This window comes from Echiichthys vipera (genome assembly GCF_963691815.1).
Source record: "Echiichthys vipera genome assembly, chromosome: 7".
Classification (NCBI taxonomy): Eukaryota; Metazoa; Chordata; class Actinopteri; order Perciformes; family Trachinidae; genus Echiichthys; species Echiichthys vipera.
Window position 1 is genome coordinate 17,186,269 of NC_139832.1, and position 11,154 is coordinate 17,197,422.

General features: G+C 37.9%; 2 protein-coding genes across 2 annotated transcripts; one reads left to right on the forward strand and one right to left on the reverse strand.

Annotated features, from left to right (window-relative positions):
* Positions 1-1,008: 1,008 nt before the first annotated feature.
* dbx2 (developing brain homeobox 2) lies at positions 1,009-5,344 on the forward strand (the record flags this gene model as incomplete). Its single annotated transcript, XM_083916455.1, has 4 exons — positions 1,009-1,285; positions 2,282-2,365; positions 4,803-4,984; positions 5,141-5,344. The coding sequence occupies 4 exons, from the start codon at positions 1,009-1,011 to the stop codon at positions 5,342-5,344; spliced, it is 747 nt and encodes a 248-aa protein (XP_083772581.1).
* An 809-nt stretch (positions 5,345-6,153) lies between these two features.
* LOC310949123 (prolactin-like) lies at positions 6,154-10,796 on the reverse strand (the record flags this gene model as incomplete). The annotated part of the gene is made up of 5 exons (XM_083916456.1): positions 6,154-6,351; positions 8,901-9,086; positions 10,246-10,347; positions 10,507-10,685; positions 10,787-10,796. 5 exons carry the CDS (start codon positions 10,794-10,796, stop codon positions 6,154-6,156), a joined length of 675 nt encoding a protein of 224 aa, XP_083772582.1.
* Between the last annotated feature and the right edge of the window lie 358 nt (positions 10,797-11,154).

Sequence of the window (11,154 nt, forward strand, 5' to 3'; positions counted from 1 at the left end):
GACTGACTAACTAACTTGCGCAAAAGCTGCCAAAATGAATCAAGTTACGGTTAGAAAGGTTGTTTCTTATCCTTAGATAGAGCTTGTCAAATACATGTTTTACAGTATAGAATAATACTGTCATGCAGAAACGTTGCTTTTTCAGAGACAATGTCAAAACGGTCAGTCTGTGGGTATTATGTGCAGTTGCATCCATAGAAATAAAATGTTCAATGTCACAGCTGGGTTTTTTTTAGATTTTAAGAGCTGTGTGTTATATGGAACAATTCATATTATGCAATTGAATACAATTGAAAAAAAAACATCCACCAAAAAATCCAGGTTAACACCAAATTGATTCAGAAATTACATTTTTTTTTAAATTAATTCAGTCGTCCTGTAAGGTTTCTCAAGACAAAAAAATCCTTTTATCAGCTTCTTGCACTTTGCTCATCTTTGAGAAAGCACTGTGTCTTAAAATTTGATTACATACTTACTATATACCCATATTTATTCACACTTATGTGGCCTGTTTTTAAAATCATTTTGCAACGGAGGAAACCCTCAGAGAGCAATGTTTCTGGAATGAAACAGGAAAAAAAGCACATTGCAAATGAACTGTTCAGGGGGTGGAATGAGGCACAATGGGAGGCTGGAGAAAAGAGAAAACTATTTACTACTGGAGGACTGTTTGGTGCATGTTAAACTTTGGCCAGCAGTTCATTGTCTCTGGTGTCTATCATTTAATAGGCTAGTTGACATAATGAATGAGCCAGACCCACCTTCTGCCACTCCAGAAAGGCCCCAGCCTTATCTGAATTGAGAAGCACATTGGAGCCTCTCAGCCAATCACAACATAGCCCTGTGGCAAAGTGCAGGTCCAAAAGAGGAAGAGCAGAGAACTTTTGTTTTCCTCAGGGTTTAATGAAGTTGGCCCGGTCACCCAAGAAGAGATTAAAGGAGAATTTAGTGTCACTGAGCTGTGACTGCTGAAGAGGGAACTCAAGTGTACGGGTCACTGTGGACAGGATGGTCTCAGTTCAGATCTGTACCAGGAGGAATATGGCTGGCTCTCCTCCTGCTTTACCGGGATTTGGGAACTCTGGAAAGAGTTTTCTAATTGACAATCTGCTGCAGTCACAGACACCTTCAGCCCGTCCAGAAGGGACAGCAGGTGGACACCTGAGACGAGCAGCGTGGGAATGTCCGAGGAGAACCTGGGGCTCTGAACATGGAGCCTACCAAAGCCAGGCCCACAGTCCCCAGCAGGGGAAAGATTTAGGAGGACCACTTCTACCACACTCAGGTGAACAGACTTTTATGCAATCAGAATTTAAACAAAGTCAAACTTTTTTTTTTTTAATTATGTTGAAAATTTTAAACACGTGTTGCTACAAAACTACAGCTGTACACTGTGACATAATGACAGCAATTTGGTTTGTTTCTTCCAAAGTATTTTATTTTTTATTTCAAACCTGTTACCAATACTTTACATGAATATAATCGTGTAAAGTTTTATTTACCTTGTCAAGTTTCATAAATCTTCCATTTTTAGGGTAGAAATTAATCATAGGTCCGAAGTTGAATTTAGGTCGATTACATGCATCTTTGTAAGAGATGTCACAGACAAGTGTGGCGTAAGTCACTGATGGACTTACGCGACACACCGCATATTTATTTAAAAACTTGTATATAATAATTTAAACATGAAAGAATGAAATTTCCCTACTTTGGTTTTTTCAAACATTACTGTGTACTAAAAATGTAAAGAAATGTTGACATAATTTATATTATAAACTATATTTTTCAAATATTATAGGCCAATGCAAGTCGTTTGCATACTTGATGGGGAAGTCTCACCCACTTTAGTAAGAATTTTGTGAAATATTATTTATTATATATATATAATATTTTTTTTAAAGCAAGACAATATAAATAAAAGATTTAAAATAAAATTACTACAAACCTGTAAAAACTTGTAAAAAATGTATATGGCTTGTAGCCCAATTATTATTTAAGAAATTCATTTTCAAACTTAATTAGTAAACAGTTGAGGTCTCTTAGCATGGTTTTCAAACAAAATGTAGTTGTGCAAACAACTTAATATCAGATAGAATTTTATCTCTATGCATCCCTTAAAGCTTAGCACTGCTGTAAAAATGTAGATAACAAGAATAGCACAAGGTAGAACACCATATGCCTTCAGAAGTGGGCAGTGATATAGATATTCTCCCTTGTGGGAGTACCTGTCTCCCCTGGTTACTACATGACCACATCTGACTGTTCCTATCTTACTTTGCAGGTGTACTGAGCAGTGTTTTCCTGCGGAGCCCACAGTATTTGCTGGCATGCTGTGGTGGGTCCAGCCCCCCTCCTGTCTTCTCCAGTGAGTGTTTTATGCCTCATCAGCAACGCCTCAGCTACTCTCTAAGCATTAGCAGCAGGGTCTCCCATGCTTTCCACAGCTAATTACCGATGCAATGCCAAAGAGCTAATTCTCCGCTCAACTCTGCACGGCTCTATTCATAACTATTCACGCCTGTTTAGGATGGGGAAGAGAGGTGGGTTTCAAGGCTTTTAAGAGTCTCTGGGGCCCCCCCCCCATTTTGTACTTGCAAATACACACTTTTACTAGCGCAAATATGTAGAGCTAATAAACATCTTGTCTTCTGTCATATTAAGATTATAATTACCAGGTGTGAATTCTCACTCATGAATAAGGCAGATTGTTTCAAAGCTTAGCAATCCCTTGTAGTATTAACAAGTTTGGTTGTGAATGTGAGTTTAATTTTTAGGCTGCATGAAATCTAAACACATCCAGAAAATCTGAAATGTTAAAATTTACTCTGAACTGTGCTTGAAATGTTTCAGTACGTATAAATTAAGACTTATGCGGAGTACTAGTGCTATATTTCACTCTACTAGTATTAAATGAAGGGGGCCGCAAAACATACTTCAGTCACCTTGAAAAGGCCAGCTTTATTAAAAATAATTTTACTGCTTTACCTCAGACAGCCCTTTCCTTTGGCACTACATTTTCTCAACCTATTACAATGCAAGAACGCAACTGTGCCATGCACTGTATTACTCCGCAGATCAGCTGTTTTAGAGAGATTGTCTGTAGTTTATAGAATAAATAAATACAAGAAAATAAAAAAGGAGTAATTATAACAGAAACATCGAAATGCTGTGGAAACAAGAGGAAACCTTCATGATCATACATGAAGCTATGAAGGTACACATGCATATACAGAAGAACCTTTGTGGAGGGAGACTGAATAGCTGACATAGGGAGAGGGGAAATGTCTATGGATACTAAAGGAACACACTGTCTGACAGCATGGAAAAGTAGCAAAAATATTCACAATACATTTAAACTGACTTTTTTTAGGTGTGCCTTTTTTAGGTGGCTAAAATATGTTGCCGCTGAGTGCTGCCCCTACCCACAACAATACATTACTTAGCTTCCCTGTTGGCAGGAGTACTGCCTGTTTCTCCAAACAGGCAGCCTGTCATCTACTCTAGGTAAAACACTGACTATTGATAAGTACCTCATACAACCATACTTCAAAAAAGATAAACTATCCTGTTAAGACAAGCAGCTGTCTTCTTTTGGCACTATCCCACAGCAATTGAAAGTTATTAGTGTCTGCCACCTATGATGCCTGTCAAATGTTATAGAAAATAGCACAAATCAAGGAGCCCTCATCCCACAGGTCCCTGGAGTCCTCTTAGTAGGTTGACACTTTCCCACAGTGCCCAGCAACACAACAATGCCAAGCCTGGCCGTGACCAATTGGCACTTTCACTCCACCATCCACACGCGACCTCACTGCAATTTTTCACTGCAGCAATGAACTCCGCTAAGCACAAAAAAACTCGCCCATTTCTCTACAGAAGAGGGCTGTACCAGGAACATCCCCCGGCCATTGTGTAGCTAAAGAGCTTGGTCTGCCAACCCCCCTCCTTTCTCTTGTCCTTCAACTCTCATTCCTGCCCATTGGAAACTTCTTGACTAGGACATAAAGCATTCAATGAAAGTGACTTTTATAGACTTATTCGAGCTCATCTTCACATACAAACTGGCTTCATACCTGCAAGTGAAAAGATTTAGTGTTGGGCCACTGAGTCATCGAGTAATGGCATTTCCATTGAACAGCTTTATTGTTGGTGTCCCACAGGCCTCTATAGCTGGCGCACTAGGGTAGACACACACGTTGCCCAGGAATGACCTGGTAATCAGCTATTTAAGTGAAAGCCATTGAGTCCCAATAGAGAAGTGAGAAGCATGTCCAAACCTGTTATGTGCTCCCTAGAGGTGGTCTATGTGCAGATTTGTCGTACAGATTAAAAAGGCAACATTGAATAGATTGGATAAATTGTTCCACTTGACTTTTGTTGTGCATGCACCTGTGAGTGAAGTAGCGTGGGATTGCTCCTCACAGTTCACCAAATCCCTTTTTTCTCAGTTGAAGTAGCTTTCTATTCTCTTTAGTCACCCCCAGTTTGTTAAATTGGACAAATAGAAAAAGAGGAATCAAAAGTGAGTGACAAAATCAGACATGATCTTGGGTTCAAAAGATAGGAAATGTGATCTGGTTGGTAAAGTGGACATACTGATTGCGGACAAATTATCTATATCATGAAACATTTGAGGAAACAATCCATAGACAGCTTAGCCAATAATGTGCTGTTTCCACTCAATTCTCTACACATAACTTATATATTTTCCAAAGATAACCAATGACGGCTACTAGTCAATGACCCATATCTCACTGATATTGACATATTGGGACATTAATATGTTTTTTTTAATGTTTCAGAGGGAGCCAATATTCGAATGTGGTCTGACATAAGTCCTAAATCACGCAGAGGAATCCTTAGGAGGGCTGTGTTCTCTGAAGAACAACGGAAGGAGCTGGAGAGAACCTTTCGCAGACAGAAATACATCAGCAAGACGGATCGGAACAAACTGGCAGCTGATCTCAGTCTCAAGGAGTCACAGGTAATCGAGGAGGATTTACCCAATCTTTGCCTTATTAACCTCAGATCCTAAAATGTATGTCCATAGCCATATTTGACAGCTCATGTGACATGGATTTAAAAATGTATGGACTACCCAAATTGAACCAAATTCCATTCCATTCTCCTGCTGCTTTAGGTGAAGATCTGGTTCCAGAACCGCCGAATGAAGTGGAGGAACTGTAAGGAAAAGGAGGTTCATAACACTCGCTCCCCAATGGATGAGCTTATGGCCAGAGGTCTCGCTCAGGAAGAGGACGAACCATCACAGAATCATGCTGACTCAAAGATTGAGGGATCACCACCAAGAAGAAGAGTGTCAGGGACACATGAGACGCTGTAATGAGTGAAAAGTAAACCAATGACTTTCTAAAATCAACAAAAACCTGTAAAAAGACTGCAATACTGGAAGCATGTTAACAATGTGTGAATGAAATACATGGTCTGCGAAGACTAATACTGATAACTTTTCAATGCATGCAACTGTCTTGTTGCATGATAAATGTAATTAGGCTAAAGTGCTGGGTCAATCATCTTATTGCACTTCACCGGCTTCAGTAAGCAATTTATTGGTCATCACACTGACAAGTCTTTCCAGGAAAGAGTCCCCACTCTTCGATTGTAATTGCAATCAGTTAAATGCATAAATGAGTCACTTCATTTAATTCATTTACATATCAGACGTATTATTTTTCATGTATTGGTTAGCTTTACAGTAATACTCTGCTCATTATCCAAAAGTGAAGTCAAATTTCACTTGGTATATTTTGTAAATATATTTTTTTCATGACCATGAATGCATAGAACTGTAAATAAATTAATTTCAACATTGTTTATTCTTGCTGTGTTGGCCTGTCAGGAGCAAAACCATTGCCATGTTAATGAACACTACTGTACACCCTCTACCATTTCTATAAATATATAGAGCTTGTGCTCTTTATTAATAAGATGACCAAAAACAAAAATGGTTAATCTCGTTTATTTTTTTAACCTTTTTAAATACCAATAACACTAATACTGCAAGTGGCATGCTGAAATCCTTTATTGTAAATGCACACATTACAGTACAGTAAGAACAAGGTGTGTAGTTATAAGCAAACGATAAACAAAGACTATAGTTAGCCAACAGTTGAAGATACTACACTAGAATGTTTAACAGTCCAGTAGAGGAAGGGTGTTGCATTTCAGGATACGGAGGTAATTTTTGATTTTGTTGGAGTCTCTGCGGAAACAGTAGAGTAGGTCATAATGGTCCATTGAGTTGAGTTCTCCTTGTTTGTAGAAGGAAAAGGCAGAAGAGGGGGCCAATCTCTCAGGAGACATGTAACCAAGCTCTCCTAATAGCTTCATCTGAAGTAGAAAGAAGAAATATATATTAATTATTTAAAGGAATGCGTGAAGACACAAACAGTATAACCTATCACAAAAAACTAATTAGGTGATACATTCCAAATAAACAAGATTTAACTTACCTAAATTTGATAGATTTAAGATAAATAAACTGGTGGATAGTAGGGTTATAGGATAGGACGAGTATACAGAGCCTATAGAAAGTCATGATACCCTTTTGAAAGTCACTTTTTTTAATTACAGCCTGAAATGATACTAAATGAAAAAATATATTTTTTCCAGCATGATTTACACATTTTGCCTTACAACATTCAAGTGAATTTCTGAAAATTAATTTAAAAAAATGAAAACTAGAATAGCAGGGTTGAAAAAGTGATGAGTCCCCGGATTTAATACTTTGTGGAGGCCCCTTTTGCTTTAATTACTGCCATCAGTTTGTTTGGATATGTCTTCAGCTCTGTGCACCTAGACTGGGGAATATTTCCCCATTCCTTGCAGAACTTTTCGAGTTCTGTCAAATTTTTTGGTGAGCTGCGATGGACTGCACTCTTCAAGTCCATCCACAGATGTTCTGTAGGATTTAGGTCAGGGCTCTGACAAGGGCACTCTAGGACATTCAACTTCCTGTCCTTTAGCCACTGCGTTGCTTTTGTGGCGGTGTGTTTTGGGGTAGTTGTCATGCTGGAAGGTGAACCACCTGCCAATTCTCAAGTGTCTAAAAGAGGGCTGCAGGTTTTCTTCAAGAATTTGGGTGGACTTGGCAGCATCCATTTCCCCTTCAATCCTGACCAACTGCCCAGTCCCTGCTGAAGAGAAACAAGCACACAACATAATGCTGCCACCACCATGCTTCAGTGTAGGGATGGTGTGTTTTGGAGGTGTGCTGTTTTTGGTTTCTTCCAAACAAAGCGCTTGGAGTTCAGCCCAAAAAGTTTAATATTGGTCACATCTGACCATATAACCTTTTGCCACATGGCATCAGAATCTTCAATATGTTTTGGTACGAGACTCAGTGTGACATTTTTTCAGAAAAGGCTTCTTTTTTGCCAGCCTGCCATACATGTACAATGTGAAATTGTTGTCACATGCACAGATCGACCAACCTCTGCCATTAAGACATTTTACTCCTTCAAGGTCCCCATGGGCCTCTTGGTAACTTCCCTGATCAATATTTTCCTAGCTCGGTCTTCCAGTTTGGAGAGCGGCCTGATCTAGGCAAGGTCTGGGTAGATCCATATGCTTTCCACTTCTGGACAATACTCTGAACGGTACTCAGAGGCAACGTTAAAGCATTTGAAATCTTTTTATATTCTTCTCCTAATTTCTCCTATCCACAACTTTATTCCGGAGCTCTTTCAAAAGTCACCTCAACTGATGTCAGGTGGAGGTCAATTAACTTGGTGTGTAATCTGGAGGTGATTGGTTATACCTGAGAATGTTTATGGTTATTCTAGAAGGGACTCATCACTTTTCCAACACTGCTTTTCTATTTTATAATTTTTTATTAATTTTTTAGAAATTTTGGAAAAAAAAGATTTCACTGGAATGTTGTAAGGCAAAATGTGTAAATCACCCTGGAAAAAAAAAATTTTTTTTTTTTAGGTATTAACATTTCAGGCTGCAAAATAGTGACAATTTTAAAAGGGTATCAGAACTTTCTATAGGCGTTGTATGATCGCACACACACCTGGGTGAATATACACTGGAGATCGAAATTAGAGAACAAACTATAAATACTTGATTTATTCTGAAATTATTTTTTATTGTTCAGAATTTGATAGAATATCCAGTGTGGCTATACCACTGCTGTACTAGCATGTTTTGTTAAATAACCAAGGCACTTCAAAAAACGTTTTGTCACTGCAGAGTGGGCTGTCAGTCCAAATTGTTTTAAACGACGAGAAACTGTGCGCTGAGACAGAACCTTGCCCTGCTCAGCACTTAACTGGCGAGCAACTCCAGCAACAGTGTTGAACCGATCCCCCATTGAGAGTCTTTAAATAATACTCTCCTCCATCCTTTTCATGCACTTGTTTTACGTGGACCAGCCTGTTTGAGGAACTTCAATGAATATGTGTCCTTGTAAAGTTTCAATATTCTTAACAGAGAGACAACAGAGACTAGAAATTCCCTAGAAATCCATGTATTAAGATGGAAACGGAGAAAACCCTAGCAAAGAGAGCCTCACAATATGAATACATTATGATTATATATTTTGTTGGTAACTGTCAAAAAAAAGGTAGAGAATTCTCTGATTCCAGGTTTTTAAATATGAATATTTTTCAGGTTTCTTTATTCCTCTGTGACAGTAAATGGAATTTCTTTCAGTTGTGTACAAAACAAGATAATTGAGGGCATCAAGGGAAACACTGATTATTATTTTTCACCTTTATTTACACCTTCTTATAGACCAAACAACTAATCGATTAAGCAAGAAAATAATCAACATATTAATCGACGATGAAAATGATTGTTAGTTGCAGCCCTATTAAACAATCATCGTTACATATTTCCACACAACACATCTACAAACATAAGTAGGTCCTTACCTTCTCAGCCATTATTGCTACTCCCTCCCTCAGCTCATGCACCATATCACTGACCGCCAGTGCCTTGTTGTAGCTGAAGTGGTTGAAGTTTTGATTCTGATCCTCGGACATGCTCTGGTGGAGTTGAGACAGAGGGTCGTCCCAGGCCCCCAGCAGACTCTGAATCACCTCTGTCATTTGCTCTCGCTGCACATGAAAGAGTTGCTTAAATAACTCGGTGGTAAAGTACAAATGTATTTTTTTTCTTTATTTGCAAATTTTAACAAATATGGTACAAACAGAACAGTATGGCATCGACACAAGATAGGAATGTGTGTAAAGACAGTCAGTTCACCTTTTAATAAACAATACACTTTAAATTATAATGACATGACATAAGAGTACTTAAATAGAAAGAAGAAGGCATAGAAAAAAAACAATAAATAAGGCAAAAATAAATACATACAAAGAACTAAAATTAAGAGGTGTGCTATATTGTTATAATTCTTTAAAAAAGTCATGTAACTTATCCGTGGTATAATAACATTTCTTTTTGTTAATAATTACGGAATTCAATTTTGAAGGGATTAAAGTTTGGCCGACATTTGGAGAATTTAGCTTTATCAATATGATGCTTCCCTTGAAGAACAGGTAAATTGACAATACCGTGTATCATTTTGTTTTTGTTTTCATAGCAGGTAATGAAGTCTTTTGCTTCCAAATGAATTAAGTGATTGTACTGAATGCTAAAAAAGCTTTCAACTTTATTCCAGAACTCTAAAGTATACTGACACTCCCAGAATAAATGCATAATAGTTTCATCTTCAATCTTACAAAATTCACAATTGTTGTCCACAACTGCAAACCTTGAAACAAATTTATTGGTGGGGTAAATATTGTGCAAGATCTTATAATGTAATTTATTTCAATGTATTGGGGATAACAAATTTATACGGAAGAAGCCATGTTTTTTCCCACTGAATATTGGAAAAATAAGAATTCCAAACAAATTTTCCCCTTGGAGTGATTTTCCTTTTGCTGTAGAAGTAGTTCCTTTTATATTTATTAGAACATTTATGACTTTTAATATTTATTCCATTAACAAAAAGGGACGGATCTAAATCCTGCAGTTCTTGTCTCCCAGAGGGACACACATCAGTTGAAGGATTCCACTAGGTATAGCATTTATTACTCCTGGGTGACAGGAAAAGTTTTAGATCTAAGAAATTCATCATGACTGAGAAGTTGAGCTTCATTATTTTGTAAGTCTGCAAGAAAAATTATAAAGTACAAATGTATATTTTAGTCTCACAAGATACAGTGACATCACTTATGCACATGTAATATTAATAACATGAATACTTACCCCTAGCCTCTGTGCATTTTCCTTATCATCTGGTGTTAGTATGCCATATGTGTGGCACTTCCGTTTTACTATGAGGTTCTTCATGGGAAAAAAATATTGCTCCTGCAAAGACGGACACATATCACACACAGCGATATTGAGGCTTGAAAAAAAGAAAATAGCCAACTCAAACAAGGGTGATTGATGATAGATGAATAGCGATCAAAGAGTTGATGGATGGTGATGGATGATCAATGTCAGAGCTGAAATAAAAGAACTCACAAATTCAGAGTGCAGATCACTGGAGATGCCGTGCATTCTTGAAGACTGTTGTATGACCCTGTCAAAGAGATCTGCCAGGGAAGGAACATGGCATCCAACCTGTCCATTGGGACAGATCGGGGCAGTGACAACCCTCATGGAATGCTCCAGGTACACCAGTGTAAGAACAGCAAGCAAAACTGAGGAGAAAAAAAAAAACATTTAGTCACTGAAAATCATAGCAACAAATAGAAATAAAATTGAAAGCTTGTGTATTTAATTTGTCATGTTGCCACCTTACCGTTTTTCATGATTCCTTTCTTGGAGTTGAGGACCAGATGAGTAGAGCACTTTTTCCACCAGAGTTACTTTTGCAGAAGCAAACTCATACAGTGATGATGTTTCAGATTAAACAAATTGGTTTATACAGGATACAAATGTGATTTTCTCTTTGCACGTCATATGCTTTGCTTCATTAACTGCTCAGCCGAGAGCAGACAAAGCTTACCCAGGCAGAAAAGGTATTACACTGTAGACTGGCTTAGGTCATGTATCAATTTAAAATAATGGAAACTAGTAAATGGGATAATAATAAAAAAATGTCTTAGTCCAAATGTGCTTCTTTAGGTGTGATGACAAAATAAATCCATGCCCTATGTGCAACATTAG